General features: G+C 40.9%; 1 protein-coding gene across 3 annotated transcripts; it reads right to left on the bottom strand.

Moving 5' to 3' along the window:
• Positions 1–1,877: 1,877 nt before the first annotated feature.
• Positions 1,878–19,190, bottom strand: GFPT2 (glutamine--fructose-6-phosphate transaminase 2). 3 transcript variants are annotated; one of them, XM_086470927.1, is made up of 20 exons: positions 19,184–19,190; positions 14,074–14,181; positions 13,357–13,455; positions 12,541–12,666; positions 11,920–11,978; positions 11,274–11,408; positions 9,673–9,734; positions 8,045–8,128; positions 8,002–8,014; positions 7,643–7,779; positions 6,784–6,947; positions 6,154–6,249; positions 5,943–6,040; positions 5,477–5,597; positions 5,018–5,175; positions 4,767–4,881; positions 4,029–4,156; positions 3,119–3,286; positions 2,524–2,685; positions 1,878–1,922 (listed from the first exon to the last, which is right to left on the bottom strand). In XM_086470927.1, the coding sequence occupies exons 1-20, from the start codon at positions 19,188–19,190 to the stop codon at positions 1,878–1,880; spliced, it is 2,085 nt and encodes a 694-aa protein (XP_086327053.1). The 3 variants fall into 3 exon arrangements, with proteins under 3 accessions (XP_086327053.1, XP_086327054.1, XP_086327052.1); XM_086470928.1 differs by lacking the exon at positions 8,002–8,014 and having other exon boundaries at positions 7,643–7,760; positions 8,049–8,128; XM_086470926.1 differs by lacking the exon at positions 8,002–8,014 and having other exon boundaries at positions 7,643–7,807; positions 8,051–8,128.
• Between the last annotated feature and the right edge of the window lie 8,585 nt (positions 19,191–27,775).

Below are 27,775 nucleotides of genomic sequence, written 5' to 3'. Positions count from 1 at the left end.
GGCCCTGAGCATCGGGGCATGGGCTTCACCTGGCTTTTCTAGGGGTGGGTCAGGAGGGAAGGGAGTGATTCCCTCCCTGCATAGCCCAGCTATTTGTGACCCCACTCAAAAATCATAAACCTTCTATACATTACCACACCCTCTGCCTTGATGGTAGGACTGCTTGTTTTTAAGACAGGTGCTGACTAAAAATAAACTCAATATATTTTTCCACCTCTCCTTGGACTAACAACAGCTTTCTCTTCTGTGATTTCTATTCTCATAGATGATTTTAGAAAAACACACCTGTAATTTTGTTTTAATATATCACTTTAATGTCTCAAGGAGACTAGATGACATCAGTTTCCTTTAATAGCTCCACTTTTAGCATGAAGAGGATACTAATTCTAGACAGACAGTAAAAGGGGCCTTTGCCTCACTTACCAAAACATATTGAATAGTTACATGTTCTTGGCATCTAGGTCAGCTTATCACTATGATTTTCATTATGATTTGAGTTCTTTTATCTGGTTATAAAAAGTACAAGAGCAGTTTCTATTTTCACCTGAAGGAAATTTCTTCCCACATGCATGTATTGCCGTGGAAGGTAAAATACAAAGGTTTAATCAACAGCCGGTGTGAACTACAGTAGGAGCTACAATCAGAGATTACACTACTCTATCAGTACATGTCTGGCAAAACACTGACGAGCAGTCATGAAATTCCATTCTCTTGTACTCATGTGCCTTAGAAAGATGTTGATATGGAGCAAGCTACCCAAACCTGATGCAGTATTTTGAAACACAGCTGCTGGGTAAGGAAGAGTAAGGTGTGCTGAACTGGGAGGTCTGTGTGACACACAACTAACCCAAGAAACAGAGGAAAGAACTCAAAGATCAGGATTTACACAAGACTGGGGGAAAACACGGTCTCTCCTACTTGTATCAGAGTACCACAGTGTTGTACCTGTGTTCAAATTGGAGATGAGGAGTCATCAAGTTAAAAAAATTAAAAACCACACCAAAAAAAAAATAAACAACCCATGAAACAAGAAGAATTACATGATCTTTTAATTGCATTGTAATTTCATTGTATACTCTTCAAACAGAAATATCACTTGAAAGACATCCAGTTCCCTTATTTTGTTGCACTGTACATGTTATGCAGAGAAGAGCTGGGGTGGCATACAGAACAAAATGTTGCTCTGGCTTTTTGTCCCTCAACCCATCACACTTTTCAAATAATTAGTTGAAAGAAGCAGAAATTTAAAACATAGTTGGGAATTTACAGCCACGGAAGAGCTTTGCAAATGACTGGTTAAATATGAAACACAGGTGCAAAGTGGGGGGGGAAGCTGGAGAGGAAGAGGGACAACAAATTTCCAGTTTGAGGCTGAAGTAGGAAAAAAACCCAAAAACATAACAACTGTACACAAGTATCAACATGCTCAGTATTTACATTCTGAGCATTACCAATGCTACAGATAAGCAACATACTAAAAAAAAATAACTTAAAAAAAGCTATACAATAGTAGTTATAAATACTATATCTTTAAAACTAGTTAAGTAGTGTAGGCTAAAAAAAACGTTCACAGTTACTCTGAAGAGAGCTGTATACATATATTGCACAGTAGAAAAGTTCATTCAGTATACCATGTGTAAACAATTTTTATCTTCTTTGGCAATTTCAGGACTTGGAGGAATATTTGCTGTGGGCAAAAGCACTTGGGTACAAGGCACATGAAAAGCTTTTAAAGCTGCAAGATAAATCCTTCCAACACTTTCCAGTTAGCACTATCATTCTCTTTAGAAAAATGTGTACCTATCAATTCAGAACAACACGTTTCTACAAGTATAACTCAGAGGTCTGGTGACAAAAACATCAGCTGTTCTTGGCTGTTATTCTACAGTAACAGATTTGGCCAAATTTCTTGGAAAGTCCACCTAGAATGAAGAGACAGACTTTCAGTATTTGACAGAGTAATACTGACATTCTGCATTTGACAGTTCATTTCATATGCTTTTTTTAGACTGCCTAATGAGTTCTGCTTTGTTCTAGACACATTAATACACACAAGAGACTATAGATCTGCAGACGACAACGCACTGTTGAATTCATCCTTGCTTCCAAAACTCTCCTAACAAATACCTATTTGTTTTGCTCAGGGTTCCAAAGCAGTCATCATCAAACTGACACACCTAGCCAGCATCAGCAAACTAAGCTGTCCAAAGCGCTGAGGTATTTTAAAGTGCGATATCACATTTTAATATTTAGTTCTCTGAAAAAGTCCTGTCTGCACTCTTAACTAATCAAACTAAGCAAATGATCTTTATAATGTTTTTAGAAGGATACCAATGAAAAAAAGATGAAGCTAAAGAATTGGCACCGAAATGCTACCTCTGCTACTGCAGTCACTACAAGCTCTAGTAACTATCACCATAGTTCTTTGGTAGGTATGCCATGTAACGGGGTGTCTCACTTTACACTGGTAGGAGGAAGTTCAAAACTGCACTAACCGGCGTGCTGGATATAGAATGCACTTACATCATAGCCTCTGAGAACAGCCAGGTGGAAGGAAAGCAACTGGAGAGGAATAACACTCAAGACTCCTTGAAGGCAGTCAACTGTATGAGGCAGCTCGATGGTTTTGTAGGCAAATTTTGAGCTTTCTGTGTCTTCTTTAGAACACAGAATGATTGGACGGCCCTGAAAATAAAATTTTGCAGTGTTAAGTGAAGAGTTGGCTTAGAACTGCTTTGAAGTACTGGTTCACAGCATGCCTGTAGTGTGTTCGAAGACACTCAGGTAGCTAACCATCGACGCCAGTCTTGTATAATGACTTTTGTCATTCACTGTTTTGTAAGACTCGAATGTTTTCACCCTGTAGAGTTTTAACATTATTCCATTTGCTTCAAACCAACAAAAAAACCCAAAAAAATGACCCACATGCAATCAGTTTTCACTACTGATGTTAACCTGTAATGACAGCCTGCAGTGCAGATATAGCATATTATTTCTAACTTAATAATTAGGGGAAAAAAAATAATCACTAAGCCATCCTTTTTCTGAGGCACAGTCAGCAGCAATACAATGTGCAGAATCTCTTTCCCTATGACACTATATTAGTTAAACAACTTACCTGTCGAGCAGTGACCTGTTGGAGAGCATTCTGGCACTTGGTGAAACAAGGATCCTTCATTATCACCATGATAACAGGCATTTGTTTATCTATTAGGGCTAACGGCCCGTGTTTCAGCTCACCAGCCAGGATACCTTCAGAGTGCATATAGGTGATTTCTTTTATTTTCTGAAAAAAGAAAATACCATCAAGTTACAAGTAAATCAGATGAGAAGTAAAAGCCACAGGAAGCAAAACACCAAGGCTGTACACGTGCCGCTTAAATACAGACATATGGTATCAAGTTGGTGTTCTCAAAGATCAGTTAATAGTGAAAACAGACAGGCTCAGCTGCTGGGATTTCTAGCAGGCTGCTGGTAGAAGCAGAGTTTGCTCGAGCACATGCATTTGCAGAAGAAGAAATGGAGTCATCAACAGGAACTTCAAAACCCCAATCCCCAGCACAACACAACCTTGGCTAATGCAGTCTACCTTTAACACTTCAAACTTCAGTGAAAGATGGAGATGCATCCATTCCACCAGAAAGTTCAGAATATAATGTTGAGTTTCCTGCATAAGCACCTCATCTGAGCATCAGCACACTGTGTTCTTCTGATGTTCTTTACAAATAGGTCATCATTTTAAATTGGTTGGGGTTTTGGTTGGCTTTTTTTTGTTGTTGTTTGGTTGTTTGGGATTTTTTAAATAGACTCATTAAACACTGCATTTATTATGTGAAAGACACAAGAAACTGATACTGTATCCAGGTTCACCTTAGGTATGTGTTCAACAGAACTAAATGATCTTAGTTATAGATAGCAGTTTTGCTGCAGCAGAATTAAGTTGTAATGAAATATTATAAATAAACTCCGTTGCAGAAGCCAGGAGAGCTCATTTTAAATAACATCCAAAAATACTGAGAGGTTCCTACCAGAGCTCCTTCCAGACAAGTGGCATAATTATACCCACGACCCATAACCAGCAGCGATCTTTGTTTGTACAGTTCAAGAGCCAAATCATGTATCTTCTCATCCAAGGACAAGACTTCTTTAATCATCTCTATTGAGGCAAACAAAAAGAACACATTAATAATTTTTTTTAATTGGAAAAAATAGTTTGCTTGTAGTGGGGTGTTCTAACGATCTATTAGAATAAATCCGCTTAATATAGTTCAACCATTAACTTTGCAGCTTTGCAGTTTAAGGACATTTTATCCAGCCTTATTTACGGTCACAAATTTAAAGCAACTATTGGTTTAAGCAGAGCTCGTACATCCCATTTGTATTTCTAAAGGAAGTTGTGAACATCCCTTTTAGTCACCCTGAATTAGTTTCCTTTTATCTGTCCTGATTTAAAGTGAAAGGCTTTGAAAATTTCAAATCATTGATTTAAGAGATCAAGTAATATTTCTCATACAAAACTACCTTATTGTAATTAGAAAAATCCAACCCATGAAAGTTCTGATCTTCCTGCCAAGTTTCTTGGAAGGGCACTTGTAAAACTGGCAATTAATGCAGACACTAATAGTCCATTTTTCTTATATTGTCTACCTTTCAGGAGGAGGGGAACAGTAAAACTTAAATAAGAAAGGAACATCCCTGAGTAGCATTTTATGTTGCCCATTAAACAACATCCCCTATTTCTCCTCAAACCCAAGATATCAATATACCTGGCAATGATTTCAGTCCACTAATGATTTCCTGTCTCCTTTTCTGTAAGGAAATTCTGTCTTCAGACATCATTAGGCCAAACATTACCAGAGACACGAATTGGCTGGTATAAGCCTGCAGATAAAACAAAACATTTAGCAGCTAAGCCTGCAGAGAGTTAGCATGATCTCAGTTTGAAGTGCTACAATTAAAAGTTTAATTGGGTTCCACAGGGCTGAAGTATGAAAGTCAAACACTGAACAGCAATTACCTTTGTGCTTGCCACACCTATCTCGGGTCCTGCATTGATATGTACCCCGCAGTCAGTCTCCCTGGATATTGAGCTTCCGACTGTGTTTGTGATGCCAACTGTTAGAGCACGACGTTCTTTACAGTACCTCAAGGCCATAAGTGTATCTGCAGTTTCACCTGGAAAACACATACATCTTGACTTCAGGTTGACAGAGGATAGTAATGAACCCTGAAAAGTATAACATTCTACACAAGTGTGTTCTAAATAACTGCATCCACACTTACACAATGCAAAATTCAATTGAAAACATGTCTATATACTTGAATTGAGTCTGAAAGAAAAACTTTCATTCAAGACAAATCTGGCCCATTAGCTGTCATCCTCCTTTGAAACATGCAGAAAGTAATAAATCATTGGGTTTTAAATTTTTTTCTACCGTTTTCACTCAGCTGAAGACAAACAGAGAATGCAGCTCACCTGACTGACTTATAAAAAAGCACACGTCATCTCTGAATACAGGTGTGTTTCTATCCAGGAAGTCACTAGCAAGTTCCACCATCACTGGTAATTCAGTTAATTCTTCCAATACTTGTCGAGTCTGTATTCAAGCAGCACACAATATTTGTTAATATTGCCACCCATAAAAGTCCCAACATCTTAAGAGTCAGAAATAATCTAAATGGATTCTTATGACAAAAATTGATAATTACAGCTCACCAGAGCTTTAAAAACCAAGGTGAAGAAAGTTGATTTCCAGTGTGGTAGGCAACAGCACTGGAGGATTAATAAAGAATGTGGCAAAAAGGAAAACTAAATAAAAGGGCAAGACCCCCCCAACGAAAGACAAAGTTTGAGATACAGGAGAAAAAGCAGATGAAGAGCTGTTGTCTAAAAACCCAGTAACTACAAGTTATATATGCATTTCAGCTTAGGCTGAACATACAGCTACTGCGGCGTGGTAACTGGTCCCACAGCCAATAATGATCAGTCTTCGGCATCTTCTGATTTCTTTCAAATGATCCTTCAGCCCCCCCAGCAGAACTGTAAACAAACAAACCAACCAAAAAGCATATATCAATGGTGTATCTTATTTTCTAGTTGATATGTTCAAAATTTGCAGGCTTAGTGCAGCTTGAACACCCATTCCAAGTTACCTGTGCTGCTCTCGAAATTCACCCTGCCTCTCATCGTATTGACAACCGATTCCGGTTGCTCAAAAATTTCCTTTTGCATGAAGGCACTGAAGTTACCTGTTTAGAAAAACATTACATGGCAACGCTCAGATTTCTTATTTGAAGGCTATTACAGTTACAGAGAGATGACTTAAGACAACAGCTAATTTAAGTTGCCTATGTTGGCTCAAACAAAAGCTTAGGAATAGGCAAGAAGAAAAGAGGGAGGGATTGGTAGTTCGCTCTGTTTGGTGGGTTTCATTTCCCCACACTGACAAGGTAATTGAATTTCTTTTTAAGGATACTTCTACATTCCACTTCAGTTCTTAGTTTAGAGTCAAAGCTTGCCAACAACTACAACATGTTAACATTAGTGCTATCTCCACTAAATATTGAGATGAATAGAAGTATCTAGGACTTTTCCAAAGCTAAAGATGGGTAGGGTCCCATACCACCCATCTTCTCTTGATCTTAAAGCTTGGAATTGTCAGCTCCCAGTACAAACAGCCTAAATAACATGCCATTTTCACAACAAGTTAGCAGTTTTCTGCCTCATCTACTACACAAACAGTCAGTAACTATCCATCTTGGATTACAGATGCTTCAACCCACCCTTCATGATTTGCTGCAATTCCATCTGCAAGGTTTGGATGGCCCGGGAAGGATCATCACTAGCTGAGCGCTTGAGACGATGAATTGAAAGCTTCCCATCAGTTACTGCTGCAATGTCATCATCTTCTAAGAAAATTACTCTGTTGGTGTGCTCAATGATAGCACTACAGAAAAAACAGAAGCAAGACAAACCTGACATGTCAGTAAGAGGTGGCAGCAGCACTCCTCAAAGCAATTAAATATGCCACACAGCACTTCCAGCCTCCCTTCTGTCTTCCTTTTGGACATGACTACAGATAGAGCCATCTTAAAGGCAATGGCTCCATCTGCTGCTCCTCCTGCACTCTCACAGGAACCCGGAACAGAAGGCTCAGGAACCACGGATGGCATCTCGCACCAGCAAGGTTCTGCTGATCTGATCTTGCCTCCCAGTGTCCCCGATGGACCCCTAAGGTCACAGTCTTTCTCAGATCAATGCGTACCTGATGTCCAGGATCCTGCTAAGTTTGGAACCACATCCCTATTTCCTCCTCTGATAGCAGGATTAAAATGCCAAAACCCAAACTAACCTATAGTCTGCCCAAATTCTTAGCTGACAGTGTGTCTATTTGTACCCAACTTAGCTTCCTACGCTGGATGTATTTGACATAGAGGTTAGCAACTGGCAGATATTGCACTTGTTTGCAGTTCAAATGCCTTCATATTTTTCAAGTACTGGGGCTTTATGAAGTTACCTGCTATTAGAAGCTATTCTATCAGAACACAATTGTATAGCAGCCAAGGCAGGGTAAGACTTCCAGAACTATCTCACTTCCAAACAAAAACAGTACTTTAAGAAATGTTTAAGTCCTTTCACTACCTTGCATCTGAAGCAAAGAAGAATTCTACTGCCTTATCCCCAACAGCATGAAGACAGGTAGAGCTGTCCAGTCTCTTCATTCGTGAGTTGCATATGTTCTTCACATTCTCAATGTTGCCTATTAAAGAAACGAGACCCTTTAAGTGCAAAAGCAGATCTGTTGAAGTTAGAGATTACAAACCACACAAGTTCAACGTATCACCATTACACAAGTATTTGAGGTGGATGGGACTTTTACATGAACTGTGCATTCAGTAGAATAAAAATATAACATCCTCACCTAAGAAGCTATCTGTGGCATCAGCTGGTCATTTTACAGTACAAAGACCAATTAACCTAATTTCTAATCATAAAGTAACAATAATTTTAGTTCTTAAAAATAATGTAATTGGATTTATCAACTTACATGTTCTATATAAAACAGGAATCTGTTCAGTGGAGAGCTTGTACTTGCTCCTAACCCCAATAAGCAAAGGACTCCCTCTCCTACAAAGGGAAAACACGCAAGTTTATAAAAAGAAAGGTGCGTACAAGGTCAAAGGACATCTGTGAAGCTGAAAGACAATATTCCATTTAGCTTCCCAAATAGAAAGATCCTCCTCAACCCTGATCCTAAAGCTATTACATGGCAGGAGTTATATAAACTCGGTTTGTTTCTGTAAGATTTGCCAAATAGTATTATATGAATAAGTACCATATGCCCTGGTGATTCCTTCCCCATGAACTACATCCAGGCAGAGGAAAATGTATATGAACTAGTTGTTTTCCTTCCAGTAATCACAAAACATCTTAGCACAGGCACCAATTTGACTACCATTTTTAAACAAAGCTTACTCTGCATCTGAAGTGAGCCAGCAATAAGCTCCAGTGCTCTTTATTATTGAAATACTGTTCCAGCCTTTAGCCTTTTAAATTCAGGAATGTCAACCATCACTACTCCACCTCTGAAACTGTAGAATATTAAGATCAGTTTTTAATTATACAAGTCATGTGCCACACTGAAAAGCTTATTAAAAAATAATCTCACAGGAATAAGAGTAATTCACACACCCCCAACACCTCAGATTACAAGTTTAGCTTCTCTTAATCCCCTCACCCCTAAAAACCCAAACCTGAACCACAAACAGAATAGTTCATTTCAGAAGATGTTTTCCAGTTAGAGTGATGGCATAGCTGGCTTCTTCACAACTTTAATATAGTCCCATTTCAGACCACAGAAGCAATGGTCTTTTTGGTGGTAGTATAAAACAGTCTTTATTCCCACTGCTATTTCACTTGCTACTTTAGTATCTTTAACTTCCCTGAAAGTTGTTTTCCAAGTCATAAATAAAGTGGAATTTATACAGAAAAAACTCATAAATGCTATGACAGCTATAGAACACTATTTGTATAATCTATGTTGGCATTTTGGCTGACCTGAACAAATGTATCTCAGTCTTTATTCAACATGAAGTAAAATTGAACTATACCCCTTCCCCCGCTTTTTGATATAGGAGAAATGTTAGCACACTCTTAATATTACTTTAGAAACAGAAGTTAGGCTGAGCTTCTTTACTGACACACTGTAACAGATGAAAGGACAGACTACGGGAATTAGTCAGTGGGATGTTTTTTTGAGTCTGTCATTTGGATGATCTCCAATCAAAACTGTATTTGGATGAAGCAAAAAAAACATCATCCAATTACTTTTCACTACTGTCTTTGTATCCTCAAAAAGTGAGGAGTCACAGCTAATTTATTAAACAAAAAATCAAGTTAAAGATTACAGAGAATCAACACAAGTCTCTGGAAATTCTGTGACCTGCAGTCAGTATAGTTCAAATTAAGTTCTATTTATACTCAGTTGAAGAGATGCTCAGCAGAGCTGAGATTCCACTACTGCATCTATCTTCCTTCTCAGTTTTGGTTAATTAAGCACGTTAAACATCAGTACTCTAGGATCCTTTTTTTTTTTTTTTTTAAAGAGATGTTAGCATTTTTTTTTAAACCTAAAAAAGCATGAGTTATGTATAAAATGGACTTTTACTAACCTGGTAGCAACAGCTTCACCTGGGTAATGGATGCTCTTGAAAACCAATGCAAAAGCACCTTCCTGGGAACCGTGCAAACAGAAGAGGAAAAAAAAAATCCTAAATAACTTATCTCAATCAGTTGCATCTCATTAAACTGGGGCCCCTCTTCCTGAGGAGGCTGTGAAAGAAAGTGCTTTACTACTATCAGGAGTCTCTTCCTGGAGGGCAGCCTGCACCTTTAAAGGAATTGGTTACAGAGCAGAACAAGCTGACATGCACGTAACAGTGCAACAGGGGAAAGTTCAGGAAGTGAACACTTAGCCTCATTTTATAAATAAAACCAATACCTTCTAAAGCAAGGGTTAAGAAAATCTCCCAGATGTTACTTGTAATCAACACAAAGACTATTAGACATTTACTTTCAGTAAGACTTTTAATAAGAATGTGCACGTAGCTGCATTCTCTCGTGCATTTTCAGCTAGAATTTTTTAGTTACTACTTCTAGTTTAAGCAGCAAATTCTCACTAACATATTTAAAAAACAAACAAACAAACAAACAAACAAAAACAAAACACAAGAAAACCCACACAACAGACCCCCCCACCAAAAAAAACCAATCCCAAAATCCACAATGCAGGAACAAAAACAGGAGCACACAATCAACCACTCTATAGTATTAACACAGCTTGCAAACTTGAGGAGGAGTATTCCAAAAGCAGGAGCAAAAGCCTCCCCACCTCGCAAACAGAAGATGGTAACACTCACTCTTCTCACAGGGACCCCCATCAGACTACTCTGCTCTTGCTCTGCGGTCACCCTTCCCCTCAACTAGGCGGCTGCACCACCACTCCCTCTTGACCCATACAGGTCTTTACTTCCCGTGTATTCCAGCCCTGCTCTAGGGGAATCCTACAGAGCTGCTTTAGAGGGGAGAAAGGGGAGCTGAAAAGAGGATAAGAAACTGCAGGAAGGGGAGGGAAAACATCTGCCCAGAGACTGGGGGAGGAAACAAAGCAAGCTTTCTCTAAGTTTGCAATGCATCTATCAAAGTTTCTGAGCATTCACATACTAAGTAACAGTAGATTCCCGCTTCGCAGTTTGGAAACCAGCTACGCCATGAACCAGTACAGCTTGTTAGATCGATTTCCAAATATGGGAGCCAAGGCATATTATTAGACAAACTTGAATCACAGCAGTGTTTTAGCATGATCAGAATAGCCTTTAAGAACACACTGCCCTTTATAAGAGATTTCAACCCCCAGGGGCTCCTATTAACTTTTTTAATTAAGCTGCTTCATTAAAAAACTGGGATAACCTCTTGCTAAAAAAAAAAAAAAAAAGCCACACACCAAAAAACCCAAAAACACAACAAAAAAACCCCACCAAACAAAAAACACTGCTAATGCAATTTAAAGATTTACTATTGAAAAGCCTTTGAAGTTTCCAAAATTTTAATCTTATTTCTTGGTCTATTGAGCATTGTTTAGAGGCCAAAAAGTGTTATTTGCAGCACCTTCTGAGGACTCCTGCACAGAATCTAAATGCATAAATGTAGAATACTAAGGAACCCCACAAATAGCTTATAGTGTAGTACAGGAAAAAAGGAACTTCCCACTTACCAACTGTTGAATAACTCTTTCTACCAAGGCTGAAAAACTGGTGTCCTCACTCTCTCTGTTGTCATACATGTATTTGATCAATTTCGGGATTGTTTCTGTATCCGTTTCAGATTCAAATTCATAGCCTTTGCTCTCCTGAAATATCATATAGAGGAGTAAAAAGTGTTTTCTTCTTCAGGCAAGAAACACTGACGGGCCTCTCAGCGGCCTCCAACCAGAAACGGCACATTAGGACAGACTTCTTGGAGCACTACACTGGACTAGTGGATATACATCACTATACACAAGATATAAAGGCTTATCCTGTCATAGCTACTCTTTGGGAAATACTATAGTAAGACATATAGTTAAGACTTGCTTAGCATCTGTCAAGCAGCAAGAGACAGGGGGGAGCCCACTCCACACACCCTCATAGAATTTGAACGCAAATTGCTACTCTACTTATAAGTACTTTGCAGTTAGGATCACAAGAAGAGATTGCACTTCAACTCACAAGTATCTTTATTAGGCAGACTCCTTCACACTACTATTTTATAGATGATATCAAGAAACTTGAATTCAGATTCCAACAAAGTCATGAAAGATCAGACAGTAGTTGGTGGAGCATTTACTTTCTAGTTTTAGAATCAAGTTGCCACAGACTCACCAGAAATTTTCTCAGGTCCTTATAATTTGTGATGATTCCATTATGGATAACAACGAATTCTAAAAGGAAAAAAATATAGATTCATCAGTAATGAAAAATTAAGATATTTAACTTGGAACACAAAATTACAGGGGAAAAAAGCTTAGAATTACATTTGAAACTACCTGCCGTAGCTTTCAGACCTACAGTTTATCACAACATGGGCAACAGAAAACAGAAGCTTACAAATTCCAAAGGTAAAAGTTGTTCCAAATCATTAACAGTTTTGAACTACAACCAGTAGAATACCACCAAGCCATCTCAAGTGAAAAATGATATGAAATCTCCTTTTTCCAGCCCAGACATTTCCAGAGTCTTACCTTTTAAAACAAGAATGTTCTACTTTGACTAACTTGCATCAATTTTCAGAGAGCAGATCTCATTAATCTTTTACAGTGTTATTTTAGACTCCGAAGAGGCTATTTTATTGTGAAAGTGTCTGACCTAGAGAGAATGGCAACAGCTCAGCCCTAATATACCAAATAGATACCATAACACTAGTAAGAACAGAGAACGTATATACTACGTGGATTGAACCATTTCAAATTCATACAGTTCCCGAGTGCTGCAGAGATTACATACCATTCCTTTTATCTGATCTCTGAGGGTGACTGTTGATTGCACTTGGTACTCCATGGGTCGCCCAGCGAGTATGAGCAATTCCAAAATGTGTTTCAAAATCTGCTTTTGAATCCAGGTCATCTTGTTCTAGACACAAGAAATTCAGTTTACTGCATATTTAAAGCTGAGTCTCTCTCTCTCACACACACCCCCCACACACACCCCTAGTAAAACACTAAGAGAATTCCTACAGGCAAAATCTAGAAGTTATCTTCTGGCTTACTTTTAAACTATTTGCTTTCTCGACATTACACTTCAGATAGCTCAAACTACTGTGATTAAAATTTTGTTTGCTAAGACACGAACATTTTCAGCCAATACTAACAGCTAAGCTAACAAACCACATTCCTACAAATTATAATGTAAAGGTATTAAAACAGAACTTCAGTTCTTCACAGATGGGAGCACTGCATAAAGCAGATTGTGATAACAGCCAGCTGCTTAAATGGTCATAAATTCTTAGAGTCCATGTTTTGATGTTTCTCATCTATCAAGCACAGAAATCATCTGAGTGAAGCACCAAGGGAGCCCAGGTCTTGAACAAAGAAGCAACCAAAAGAGGGGAAGAGTAGACTGATAATTTCACAGCACTATACCTAAAGATCAGCTTATTTCTCAAGTGCAGATTGGGGGGGCACAAACAATTTAGCTGCCATTGGATTACACAATTTCTAGTACAAAATCGTAACAGTAATTTCATGGTATGACTTTCTGCTGAGACGCAGATGATATCTGACTAGGAGGCCAAAGTAAAGGCGTAATTTTTAAGACACTTACTGTACAACTCTTCTTCCAGGGCCTTTACTTTTCCTCTTTTCTTAACTAGTTTGATGAACCTTTCTTTATCTTCATTATTATTCCCATCAATTGCCACTCCTACAATACAGGACAAAGTCACAAGCGTTATTTAAAGCACAAAATACACTGGATGAAAAAAAGGCTGAGAAAATACAGACAAGCACACACTAGTGAAACAATTATTTTTAAATTATCCTTCAAAGGGATATACTTGAAGTCTGTCGCTAGACCTACATATGTTCAAATCAAACTAGACGAAGTCTATATCCACTGCATAGATGAAAATACACACGAGCCATCTCAAATTTTGCTTGAGGACAGGCTGATATATTTTGCCTGATTAAATTAGCCAACTCAAATTTAAAGACAAGTTTAACCTTCCTCATCCTTTCACTGGGACTTACACAGACAAAAAAGGCTGAGGCACAAAGTACATGACCCTGTATGGAGATCTTCTTCCTCACATCCTGTTTGCTTTACTTACGGTACTAAACCTCAACCACCATCTGATTACAAAGCTAAACATCCAATTTAAAGTCCTGAGGAAAGCTGAAGAAGAAACACCAAGAATCAAGGTAATTAGTTCTGACTTTTAATCTGCAGGATAAAAAGAGAAGTCCAACACACACAGCAGTTGAAAGTACCCAAAAAGTAGCTACTCGTTGCTAAAATTAATTGGTTGAGGGAGTTTCATACCTGCAGAGTCATATCCTCTGTATTCCAGTCTCTGTAATCCTTTTATCAGGGTTTCAAATATTTCCTTCCGAGTCCGAGGCACTCTGTAGTTTAGATAAGCAAAAATTCCTGTTTAAAGAGAAAAGAGGAAGGGGGGCGGGGGGGAGAAGCAAAGATTTTTAAGAGTTTGCATCCCTTAAGACTCAATTAAAAACCCTTTAAAACTAGTACCACAGAGAGGTCCTAGGTGGACCCAACCTCCCATTCAGTACAATTCTTCTTACTGGGTTTTTAAATGGAAAGATTTCAAATACAATTAAGGAATCAGGACCTTCATTTTCACCACGCAACACATATGCTTTCTTGGCCAGTATTGCTCTTCTCATATTACCCACCAAGAGTTAAACAGTTGAGAGAGTTTAAAATTTTCTACTTTCCATGAAAACCACAGCTGAAAATGGGAACACTGTGATCTATTTCATATCCAGACATTCAAAGAAGGACTATATTCACCAGTCCTAACACAAGGAGACTTTTGTAATCAAAGTCATGGCCTTAAATACCCATGGGTAGGTACTAGGCACAACATCTATTTCTGAAAGGCTCCAGCTCAATCCTGTATACAACAGTCACTTCAGCAGGAAGAGAATAGAGAAGAAACCATAAAGAAAGGGCAGAAGTCAAAAGGATAGGACAACAAAAGAAAGAAAGAGAAGATACAAAACCAGGGTCACCCAAAAAACAAGCATTCACCCTTTGCGCTGCCTCAACACAATGCTGCCTGCCAAACCCAACTCAACAGAAACATAAGAACCGTTTGTTTGCCCTGTGTTACTCAGGTCAGCTCTTACAGAGGCATCATAAGGAAAGACGTGAACTCACTCCTTGCCTACTCAGCAAACAGAGCCTGGAAGAGTCTGCAAGTCTGATCCCTCTTCTCTTGAATAGGCTAGTCATCAACCAAGAAGTGGCTTTTTTAGTTTTGGGGTTGGGTTCCCCACCAACCCATCCCTGCACAATTTTTTTTTTTTTTGTTAGGCAAAAGTACACAAGCATTTTTTCATTAGAAGGAGTTTGAGGGGTGTTGTTTTATCTTTAAAAAAGGTGTAATAAAAGGGTCACCTGCAAAGGAAAACACAACCATTCCTTTTCTCTGCCTACTGCTCTGCCTGGGACTTCTGCATTTTTAAGGATAGATTAAGCCCTTTTATAAACTCTTGCAAACCTGCACCCCAATAAAACAGAAACATCTCGTTTCACTGTTTCAACAGTTTCTCCAAGCAAGGACCGGAGACTACAGCTAGCAAAAAACAGACTTTAAGAGCTGAGCAGATAAGCAGTTGAGACAAGCATGTGTTCTAAATGGAGGAACCCTTTGTTTGAAATTTAACACCCTCTTCCCCTTCAATTAAGGCTTTTGAACTGTAAATGGCTGTGGTGAAGAAGCTGTTACAATGATACACCAATAAATCTCCCTTATAAACATTGTTGTGAATTCGGTTACTCCACTGGTTTTAAGTCATTCATACTAACGATTTGACAGTAAGACTAAGAGACTATTACATTGGTCTCCGAATTTATCTTGGAAGGATTAAAGCGTGGAAAATGCTTTTCTGCTACAGAAGTGAGATTTATGAGGAGCCCAGCCTAATTATTTCTAGAGCATCCAACATTAAGGGGGATATTAAGACAACAGTTGCATTTAAAGAGGTATTTGGCAATTTGAACAACTAAATACTGTTCTTCATGGATGCTTTGAAAAATAATGCCCCTGGTTATATACAGTCACTTTAGACTGAGAGCTTGTTGATCATTTTTCCAGGCAGATATTTACCGTTCTCTGGCACTAACCACGAACCTCAAGAGCAGCATTTTTCAATTTCTTCAATACAAATTTCTCAACATCATTCCAAAACATTGCTACACACCTCATTTCAGATCCAGCTCTACTTTCTAGGCCAGATTTCACAACGTATTTAAGATGCATCAGCCTTATATGTTCCATGTGGCATCTTTGACTACCCAGAGCTCCAGGAAGAACCTTCCTTCGGGACCGTCCTTACAATGCTACCAGTGTGCTGCAATTGTTAAAAAGATCCTTGTTTCCAGGGAACTGTAGCTGTGCTTCTACACACATGACTTAGAAGACGCCGAAGCCACCAGAGGCCATTTACAATGAAAGCAATAGCTGCAGCCTGACTTCTCAAGGAATATATTATAAACTCTTCCAGTTAAAGGAAATAAATCTTACTCTTAGCACCTTTTCTCTAGTACTATTCTGTTTCATGACTTACCCACTTGCATATTTTCTTCCCTACTCAGTCATCATTTTGGCTAGATTTAAAGCACATTGCTCAACTCATGTAGAAACAACTTTTGATAAAGACTTCTTGTAGTTTAATTCCTTCTGGAAGCAAACCAATATGACTGAGTCTTAGTTGAATCACACTCATGACGAGAGTTTTGTGATGCTCACAAGTTACCTTATAACGGCCTCCCCAAGCTATTAGATGCTATTTCCCCAGCTTGCCTCTCTCCTCCCCAGTGAAGACTCAGGTACTCTCTAAGCTAATGCAATACCAAAGTGGTATATATCAAGTAAGGTAATGTTTATTTGTCAGCACAATGTAAGCAGTGAAGTACTTCCCTAAGTCATACATACGAACATAGAATCCAAAGAAAGCATTTAAGAAGTGTTTTACTAGGTCATTGCTCTCTGGATCTGAATGCTAAATCTAGTTTATAACTTTCCATAACTACAGAGTTTGCATAGAAGCATGAACTAGGTCAGTCACGTATGGCTTACCTTCAGAATCAGATACTCAAAACAGAAGGTTGTTAAAACATTAAAGGTGATTTTAGTTATCAGGTGCAGACACTGAAGCAAGGCTCTCCCTTTACGTGCATATCAAGACTTTAGAGTTTCCCCTTTCCTTTTCAGGACTGCAAGCAGAGCATCAAGAAGAGGAAAAGTTCATTGAGTATTTTCTGCACGAAAAATACACAACACTTGCAATTGCAAGACTTCACCAAAACCAAGAAGGGGGCAGCCTATACTTGAAGTTTGAACAATTTTAATTTTTTTTAAATAAAAGGATGCCTCTATTGGAGTAAGAACATTGTTGATGCCAGAAACATAGTTTTGAGAAAGTCTGAGTCTTAATTTCATATTCTAATGAAACTAACTTTGAATAAAAATAGGTAGATCATCAGTTTAAGAGCATCTCATCTGGTTTTTAAACCCTGCATGCTTTTGCTATACTGTCTTCTTACATGCCAATGTGATAACATCGCAAATTTGTTTCCTAAAGACCACGTTTATGGCAGTATTTAATGACCTCTGTATTTTCAAAACAGAAAACAATGGGTTTAAATCGTCATGTGCTACCTGAAGTCAGAGAAAACGCAACAGGACATATTTTCAACACTTAAACCTGGAAAGACACACACACACACAAAAAAACCCCAAAATTAAGTAATTTAGAAACAGTTGGTTGGAACCTCAGAAACTCCTGCACTTCCTACAGCAGATCAGCACATCAAGGAAGACATGGGACACATTTCCTCGTAACAAATACCAGGTAAAGGGTCTCCAAATGTTGGTGGGAAGAAAACTAGCACTACTCTCGCTGCACTTCATGAACTGCTGCTCTCTTTGCCATTTCACACTGAGTCAGTTACTCCACCCCAAGCTAGATGTTTTACCAAACTCATTTAACACTGTTAACACCCTCATTTCCCAATCAATATACAGCCCAGATATGCTAACTTTTTGATTTTACTAATGTCTCACTGCTTAGTGCTTGCCACCAACACCTTTAGTTTGCTTAGGCACTGAGCCAAGTCTCTCACCTTAAGGGGTTTTGTTAAAAACACTGAGTTTGTCTCATTGATAGCAACCCGAGAGTTACATAGGAGCTCAAACAGTATCACCTCATGTTTCCATTCAAGTGAAAGAGGCTTACTGGACTCCTTGCTCTTTCTGAGCCTACAATTAAAAGAGGATGGGGAGGCAGGGAAAAGATTTTTAGCTCAGAAAGGACTTTTTTGGGAGCAGTAACTCAACACACTTTCAGTCTGCATCTCACAAAAGAGCTTTTGTTCACGACGGCTAAGAAGTACAAGCACAAATTTTTCCACTTTTAATGAAAGAATCCTTCCAGACCTGTGAGGAGGTTTCAGTGAGGGGACAGGTAGTTTCACTAAAACTCCCTCCATAACTAAAATACACTGCATTAGCAGCTTCTGAACCCGCACTTTGATTTTAATCTGAGCCAAAGCGTATCTAAGCAATTGCATACCCGATGGAGGCGTTATCTTCGCCATCTCATCTTTATTAGATAAAGGAAGGTGAATAAACTCACATCAGCCAAGAATTAAGCTCCTTCCCAGCCTTTGTTTGAAAGCCACAAACTCTTCCTATCACCGCAGTTGGGAAGTGAGTCACAACTCATCCCTAGTCTTGGGTTAGGAAAGGCAGAGCCAAGCGCATCAAGAAGCCTGTCCAGCAGCCAAAGCAGTGATGCACTGAGGCATCTGGACCAGGAGGAGCAAAGGTTAACAACGTAGCCAAGATACCCCCACAGCAGCCGGGCGGTGGGAAAGGGACGTTTTTCCATCACAAGAAGCCGCCGGACGGGGAAAATCAGGGGAGGCAAAGCTGTGGGGCACAGGAAGGCAATCTCCTTTCCTTGGGAGACGGGGGCGGGCGGAGGAGCTTCACCTTGACCTGCCATCACCGCAAAAGCCGGTCCTTCTCCCTTCCCACCCCCACAAAATGGATGCAGCGGGGCCAGCCCCGAACGAACCCGCTGCGGGGGGGGGGGAGGGCAGCGACGGCGGGTTTCCGCAGCCCCGGGACCCGCTGTCACAGCGGGGCAGCGCGACACCCCTCAGCTCAGGGACAAAGCAGCCCTTGTCCCGCACCCCGGCAGAAGAGGCGGCCGTACCCCGGGGCACAGCCCGCTTTGTCCGCGGGCACCTCGCTCCTACCAGCGCCCCCCGCTCCCCCCCCCAAGGGGGAAGCCCCCGGCTCCGTCCCGCCCGCAAGGCGAAGGGCTGCGGCGGGCCCGGGCTGCCCCACGGCTCCCGAGGGCCGGCGAGGGGCGGCAGCCGCGGCCCTGTCACTCACCGCACATGGTCGCACCGCACGGTCCTTCCCGCTGAGAGGAAACACGGCTCCCGCCCGACGGCCTCGCTAGGGGACTGCCGCCTCCCCGGCCGCCCCGGCTCTTATAGCGCGGCCGGGTCGGCCCCTGCCTCCCTGCTCATTGGCCGGGGAACGGGCGCCGGGGCCGCTCCGCCCGGGGCCCCGAGCGGGTGCACGGCGGGGGCAGAGCCCCGGCGCGGAGGCGGCCCGGGGGCGGGGGGCCGCGGCGGTTCGCGCCCTGCCCCCGGCCCGGCCCCGCACGCCTGCCCGGCTCGACCCTTCCAGGGGCCGCCGAGGGCTGTGGGGAGCCTTGGGGTCTTCCCGGCCCCGCACACGGAGAAGCCCGGACGGGAGGCGAAGCCGTCCGTCTTGTCAGGGCAACATGGCCGGGCCTGAGGCGGAGAGGCAGGGCAGTCCCTCTACGAGCTTGGTAGAGGAAGGTGTCCGCCGTTTTCCAGCCTTTTCGGCCACAAGCATTTAGAAACACAAGCTCAGCCGCCAACTCCATCTGCGCAGGCAGGACCGAGAGCACTTGCCTTCATGCTCAGATGGATGAGGGCCAAAGGTGAGGGCCATCGGCCTCCGCCGGAGAGCCTTTTCCTGCAGTAGCAGACTAAACTCCTGGGCAGTCTGTGCGGACTCTTCCATTTGGCAAGAAAGAAACTGCAGATCGGCTCGAGGAGCCTCTTCCAGCCTCTTCTTCCTGGGCTGGGCTCCCGTCTAGGGGCAGATGCCACGAGGGTGAGGAAGGCCACAGGCCCTGGCCCAGCCGGCATCATCTGCAGGGCACACCTCAGCAAAAGTTTGGTCCTGCAGATGCGACCCGTGCAGCAGGCTTGAGCTTTATCGTTTTCTAAAGAAACTTGGGATCTCTTGTCTCCGGGAGCCTCCTCCAAGCAAAGGGAATGGTGACTTGTAAGGCGAGTGCCTTGCAGTGTGCTTGGACTACAGGCATTCACAGAAGAAGCTCAAGCCGCTCTCTGAAGAAACATTTTTTTAAAACTACATAAAGTTTCATGATGATTCAGCTTGCTCATAGTTTCTTCTTCCTTATTAAAAAGTACCAAAATATTTCATAGAGATGATCCTAGTTATCTCATACACAGAGTTACTGAAACTCAAGCACAAGGTATCTTATTTAAGCTAGAACCTAAGGGCTCGTTTTCTCCTGCATTTCTTTTTGTAGGTCATTTTTTATGTAAAGTAGTGGTTCCTTCAACTTTGTCACTTTTTCTCTTGACAGAAAGGTTGATTGAAAGATAAAGATTGGAACATCAACATTTCAACTACAAAAAAACCTTTTGGGTCTTTTTTTGGGTAAATTTTATGCCACTTTAAGGAAGGGAAACTATGTCTCAATTTTAAGGCAAAACCCGAGACTTAAAATATTTTGGAGTCATAAAATTAAAGAAAACAGTGTTAGAAATTCTGCTTTACATTAGTTTATAAGAAGGAATAAATTAAGGATATGTTTTACTGCCTGTGTGAAACAGCTATGCACACCATGCTCCATAAAAACCAGTTTTGTTTTCCTTCCCCCCTCCCCCAGAATAAGACCAAACAGGCCCACGATTTGTCACCGTTGCAGTCCCAGCTCTGTCACCGACCTGCCATGTGGCATTAGGCAAGTCATTTTGACACTCCATTCCAGTTTGTCCTGTCTGTTTAGGTTATTTTGCTCCTCCTCTGAAGTAATCTCTGATCTTGTTTCCCCCAGTCTCCAGCCCAAGCGAAGGGGGAGGTTCCTAATCTCAGCTATGCATGTTAAGTAGCATTGCTATTTACATTAAATTCTATACAATAAACTTTTTTTGCTCCCTGTGCAACATACATTTTAACTAATGAGTGGCGCAGGCACTAGGAAAGGAGCACTTTTATTTTTTCTTTAACATCACTGCAATACTAATTGCCAAAGATCACGAGTCCGAGCTCAAAATTTCACTCATGCAAGACTTTTTATGTTTCCATGTGACATTCCCAGGGAGAAAACTAAACAAAAATGAGACTCAGCTGCAAGTATGAACTGCAGTAATTAGTGGTTAACGTGTCACTTTGATAACTTATCACTCAACAATTCCTAGACTTATCTGACTGATGCCATTTGGCTTTTTCATGACTTTCTGGAAGTGTATTAGAGAATACACTGATTATATTTACTGGTGGGTTTGTTTGGCTTGAAGGGACAGATTTTACAGCACTCAGATGAGATGATCAAACATCCCATCTCACCTTAAAACCTGTTGAAGTCTAAAAGCCAAAATATGTGCAAGTATCATCTACCATATTCAACATAATAAGGATGTAGCAATTCTGCTGTACTCTGCAAAAGTGCTCTTCTCAGGAGACCATTAGGAAAAACAAACAAATAAAAAAAACCAGGTAGCAGTTTTGCTAGAGAGCTTGTAAATTGAAGGTTGCCATTTTCATGCTCCAACAAGGTCAACTGATGCAGCTTCCCATGAAAGCCTAAACACAAATCTGAAGTGACACCCTAAGGATCAGGAATTTTTGCCCAGCTACGTCTTTCTTTTTTTGGTCTTTGCACAAGTGATGAAAAGTGGAAGTAGGAAATAGTAGGGTACAGTATGGAGACTACTGTATTGCTGTTCTAGTGTCAGGTAACAAGGAAGTTGCCTGGGGCACCATTAGGCAAAGGCAAGGAGTAACGACTATCATTCATGATGTGGTTGGAAAGAAGAGGCATTTATGCTTAGGCACTCTCTGAGCCTAATGCAGTACTAGTTCTTACAGCATTTAAGATCTGCCCTGAAAAGCAGCCAGCAGCATTTTAAGGATAGTGCATTTGCACATTCAAGAGATGCAGATACGTATCTAAATACCTTGTTCTGTTCCATCCTAGACACCAAAGGGGACTGAATTTCCTGCTGAGGAGTTTCAGTAAATTCAGTCGACCCAGGGAGTAAAAGGACCAAAACACTCTCATTAGTAAACAGGGGCAGGAAAAAAGTAGTGGTGGATGTGAACTGCAAAAAGGAAAAACTGTGATAAATACCAGGAAAAAATGAGGAGGAGCAGTTGTGCAATAGAACCGGCTGCAAAGGTTGGTTTATGGCCCTGTCACTGGTGACACTACGGGAGCAGACCCTGTCCTGTGAGGCACCACTGAAGCGAGTGATCCGCACGTGGTGCGAAGGCTGAGGGATGACCAAATGGAGTCCCTTCCAACTCCAGCACTTCTATCATTATAGCTGGGTTGTAAAACTCCTTTTAAATTACCCTTTTTGGACTGCTGGTCAAGTGGCTACTACATTTTCTGAGAACTAACAGCCTATTGCTAGTTTCACACTAGAATACACAGCACAAGTTCTTATATTAACGATGACAGTTTGGTTTTTTAGCTTTATATACATATAAAAGAAAGAACGAACAAACTAGAGAGAAGGAACACTAGAAAGATGGTTTTGCTTCAAAATGTGAAAGCTGAGAGACTAAAAGCAGCCATTGTACATTACAGATCACCATCCTCCTCAACTAGACTCCTGCACTGCTGCAATTTTTATGTATTACTCCCAATAAAAATATTTAAAATATTGAGAAAAAACTGAGCACTCCCATCACTATCACTTTAATTTTAACAAAATAGGACAGTTACTGCCTACCAAGGCTCTCAGGAATACTTGGGCTGCCAGCTTGATCTAGATTTCTCCCAGTCTGATAACAGTGACTGCTGTTAACCAGGAGTCACTCCAGTGCAGCTGGATTTCACTGATAGAAAAAACAAAGTTAAGGGGCTGACCTTGGTGGCATTTGAAGGAGGTCGGGCTGTACATGGCATAGCGCCTGTGTGCGCTTCAGGGCAGGACACAGCTACTAGGAAAGGGCACCTGCCCTTGGCATCCATCTCAGCTCCACAGCGAGTTTTGAAGATAACTGGCAAGCACCTTTGGAGGGAAGACAGCAACACCTTTCTTCTCCTGAGAAATTCAAAGGAGAGCAAAACGTGTTTGTTACAGTGGAGGTGTCAACTAGCTGTTCACCTAGGATCTGTCTAGGACTAAGGAGGTGGTATTTTCAGCTTAAAAGTACATCATAGTAATGAACAGCTTTTCATTTGAGGCCAGGGGAGGGTTAATCATCGTTCATCACTGTCAGACAGCTGTCTTTGAAATGCTAAAAATTATGTGTGTTAGGAGGAGTTACACGTAAATGTGAATCAACCTACAATGGAGAATTAAGTAATCATGATTTAATTCAATGACGGCTTTTCAGCAGAATTGTCCTGATGAACATGTGTAATGTAAAACCAACCTGGCTAATTAACTAGATTTGAAATACTTTGCAAACACAAAGGTGCATTTAGTAATAATTCATTTAAAGCATTGCGTTTTAATCAGCATTAAGTGGTTTCCTGAGTTTTTGATGTAAATTCCTTGTTACAGGAGCTGCAAATAAGTTAATGGATAGTGTCAGGGAAAAAAAAGAAATGTTTGGAAAAGTCTGTAGATTTTTCAAGCAAGCTAGCTTTTGGTGCTGGATTAATTTTCTCAGCCTCTTGTGTGGTCCGTCAGGTCAAGAGTGAGAAATGCTGACAAAGCAATACGTATATCTGTATACCTGCCCTCCCCTGCCCCATTTCTGGGGATTGGGACCATCCGCTCAGTATTTTTCCTAAGTACAGGATTCTCACAGATTATGTGGGGTTGGAGGGAGCAAAGCTGGCTACTTACAGACGCTGGGGGAAGCATGTCCATGTAAGAAGCCAAAAAGCTTAAATTCCAAAGATAAAAAAATCATTAAAAGAAATCAGTTCTTTCCAGTATACACCGAATTGTGGCGTCACTGAAAGTGTTTGAAAAAGGAGCTGATTGTAGAATCAAAAACATACCGCAGCTACTCCATATGGCTCCTACAGCTACATCACACCACAGGACCAGCCACAGCATTACCTCTTTCTTCTCCACTAAAGGAGAGCCTTACACTCCTTCCCCAGTTCCATAGAGCCCTCCTGGCAGCAGCCACCCTCCAAGTGCAATAATTCAGCACTTCCCAAGCTGCACTGGCTCACCCAACACCACAGAGCAGCGTGAAGTGCAACCTCTGCGCTGCTCCAGTTCATTTTATTTCTAAGCATACGAACCTGGCTTGCTATTTTGGTAAGAACAATTTCATTCCGTTCTTCTCTTGAGTTGTTTTCACAGCTTAAAAACTTCAAGGATTTAAACTGGCCTTTGAAAGGAACACCTCTGAAGCTAGAAAATCACTTTGCTGCTGGCTGCCCTCTGGTTTGCCCTTTAGACGTTTTTCTGGCAAGAAACTTCTGATTTTGCAAATCAAAATCTGCTGTTCTGAAGAACACATACCCGTACTCTCCACAAAGCAAAGCAAGGGGATGCTAACTAACAGTCCTGTTTTCTCTACCATCTCAGCCCCCAACATTGCTTCTGCCACCACTGCCCAGCAAGAAGCTGCTAAAGCAGCAACTGGAAGGAACTGGAGTCAAGCAAGGTTCTGGGAGTGCGAGTTGCTTCCATACAGTTCCAGTTATCTGCAGTTCCAGGCTAAAAGAAAACAAATCCAAATTTCTAAAAGCAGCCCATATAACAAGATGCATCTGGCTTTACCTCACACGTTCAAATCTGCTGTCCCTATCACTTCCTTCTACAGTCAAGATAGGCATCAAAAGATTACACACTGGGAACTTAAACACTACCCTTCGTCCCCTTTTTCTCTCATTTGTGATTAAACTAAATAAATAGGGGAAGCCAGATTCGAGATACAGCAGTAGTTTTTAGGACCAGTGTATTTAACATTGCAGCTGCAGTGTTGCTGTTTATTTACAAAGAGGCTGAAAGAAAAGACCTCATGCCCAAACACCGCTAAACGCCCTCAGGTGACCAGAGATTCCCCAGCTTTAATAAATATGTTAACGGTGATGATAGATGTGCGATGCTGTTGTTTATCAGCTGATAAAAGATTGAAGGAAACTCATCTCACCAGTAGGTCATCTTCATTCCTGGAGTCACAGCTATTGCAATGATACCTGCTCTTGCCTACAGTGTCTACATTTTTCTTTTTTAAATGCTTGACACAAGTCACAGCTACAGCTTCTTTAAGTTGTTTTTGTGACAGCTTATGGTCTTGTTCTTTTGGCAGCTTATTCACAGAAAAATGACATAAACTATGCTTAAATAGAAGCATCCTTTTTCTTTCACTGCTAATTAATGACCCCTCTGTACCTCTGTTTCTAGAGTATTGGAATTATTAGACCTGTCATAATCTTCCAGTTGTCAAAATCAGGTTTGGGCACATCTGCATTGGTAGAAATAAAGACATTGCAGACAGGGGATTTCAACATAACTTTTCTATCCCCAGCCATATGCAAAACCAGTTCAGTTCTTGTGCAGATCCTCTGTACTAGGGCTTAGGAAGCACCTAAGAAGAAATAATGCAGGGCATCAATTTGTTCACTACACACATAGTGCTGCCATAGGACAGGGTGATAGACACTGCTGAGTAAAAGTTACATGTTGATAAATTAACAGAAGAGTGCCGTACAGCCTATGACAAGTGTGCAGGATGTTAACCTTCAGTTAGCATGAAAGAGAGGAGAAGTTGTGCAGCCATACAGAAGCTCTTCCAGTATGTCACCTACAGCACATGTCCCACCAACCCACCTCTGCTGCTGCCACCCCTCAGTCAGGCTCATGTCCAGCTGTAAATCTATCCCCAACAACTTCTGCAAACTACACAGTTAAACAAATGTTATGGCCAAGCTATGAATTGCACTGTTTTACTGCCAAAAATTCTTTATATTGTCCCTTGTTAATTTTTTTTTTTTTTAATTGTTTTCCCTCTTATTAAGCATAGGATTTTTGTGTAACAGTAAAATTAAAAATCCCCTTTGGGGTTCACTCACTCAGATGGACTCTATCTACTCCTAATAGCTCCAAATAAATGGATTTAGAACCTCATGTTTAAGTTATCCCATGAGATGCACAAAAGGATGACATCCCCGTTGGGGGGTTTATGGTGTTGCACTGTAAAGTTGCCTTTGGCAACCAAAGTTGCCTGAGGTATTGTCACTGGGTTATGATTGTTTTGGTTGAACATATCAGATGAGGTAAGCTGTAAGGTGACTGAAGGCAGGAAATTCAATTTTGAGGCAAAACATTGTTGGCAACTTACCCAATCATTGTATCTAGGCAAGTGGGAGACAAGATGATGGTTTTTTCCCCTGGAAGATTTTCTCCAGGCACCATCTTTGATTGTAAAAGTAGTATTTCCCCTTTTAACTGTGCTGCTTTGACTTGTGTGCTGAAACTGAGCACACCTTTCCTAAATGCTTCCTACTGCTTCTGCAATTTAAAGAGAAAAAAATATACGAAGTCACTCTAACCTGGACAAAATTTAGAAAAGAGTTTTGGAGGGGAGGTGGAGGAGAGACTTGCCAGAAAACCAAAGAGTAGTAAATATTTCTGTTTTCTGTATTTTAGTTACATCTTAAAATGAAGTGGTTTTACTCAAAAAAATATTATCTCCCAGTCATAACATTTAATTTCAAGTCAGATCTGAAACCTTTTTTATAGGCCATACGTTTTGACAGCAAAGGGAGGCAATTTTCAATTCAGTTGACCAAAACTGGCTGGCAAACTTGAAACCAAAACAGCTAAATCCCTTATTTGTACAGCTGCATGCACCAGACTCTCCTCCACCCTCCATAAATGACCGTGCTGCAGGACATCAGCTCTGCGTCAAGGCAGTTACCACCGGGTCCTGCAGCAGGCAGACAGCATGATCACAAGTCTCTTCTGGCTTTACGTGCACAAAGGTTCTGCCCGTATTTTTGAGGGAAGCAGTGCTAAAATTGCTCTGCTTCTAACCAGAGCGACGTTTAAACTGATGCTTGTACAGCTACACATGTGGCATTGCTGTAGCCTAAGAGAGCATCTGAACGCAATACAGTCAATTCAGGTTCAGAGCTTGGCCTCAGATATGTTGTAATACAGCTAAATTAACTCAAACACAGATAGGTATTGAATTAAAGGCATGAGATGGCCAACATTTAACCGGAGCATGTGCATTTATAGATCTACCTGGCATAGAAAATTGAAATTACTTCTAAGCAACCTAAATGAATGCAGTTTTAACTTGTATGTGCTAAAAACATCATAAGATCATGAGAAATTTTCAAATAAGGAACCATTTATACCACATATCTTCTGAGTTCATTTATAACAAGCAGCACTAAAAGAAGGCAGAAGGAACAGCTTCAGAGTCTGTCTTGCATCTGCCACTGGAGTTGGAACACGAAATTCTGAGCTGGGAGCAAGGGAAGAAATTCTGAGCTGGGAGCAAGGGAAGAGTGTCAGTTCACAAGGAAGCACCAGCACCCTTGGCACCAAGGACCAGAGATTGCTACTTTAGCTTTGCAGCTATTTCTATGAAGTGTTGTTTGCCTTTTGAACTGGGTCATGCTAAGGAAATCCCAGCTAAGAGTCTTTGGCTTTTCCAAGAAATGGAGGATTATCATCTGCGATAATTACACATTCCAATTTACAGAAAAAAAAATCCAATTTAGTTTTCTCTTAGTCACATTGTTTACTGGCTGCCTCA

Source organism: Leptosomus discolor, chromosome 10 (assembly GCF_034619465.1).
Source record: "Leptosomus discolor isolate bLepDis1 chromosome 10, bLepDis1.hap2, whole genome shotgun sequence".
NCBI classification, from domain to species: domain Eukaryota; kingdom Metazoa; phylum Chordata; class Aves; order Leptosomiformes; family Leptosomidae; genus Leptosomus; species Leptosomus discolor.
The sequence above is the reverse complement of the archived record's forward strand: the minus strand, read 5'-3'. Positions and strand labels throughout refer to the sequence as shown.

Bases quoted from the DNA above. Each gene is read 5' to 3' on its own strand.
- GFPT2 (XM_086470926.1), bottom strand. The intron at 13,456-14,073 runs GTATGAAACTCC...CCTGTATTGTAG, and splicing joins CAGAGGATATGACTCTGCAG to GAGTGGCAATTGATGGGAAT. The intron at 5,598-5,942 runs GTATGTTCAGCC...GCTTGAATACAG, and splicing joins GTTACCACGCCGCAGTAGCT to ACTCGACAAGTATTGGAAGA.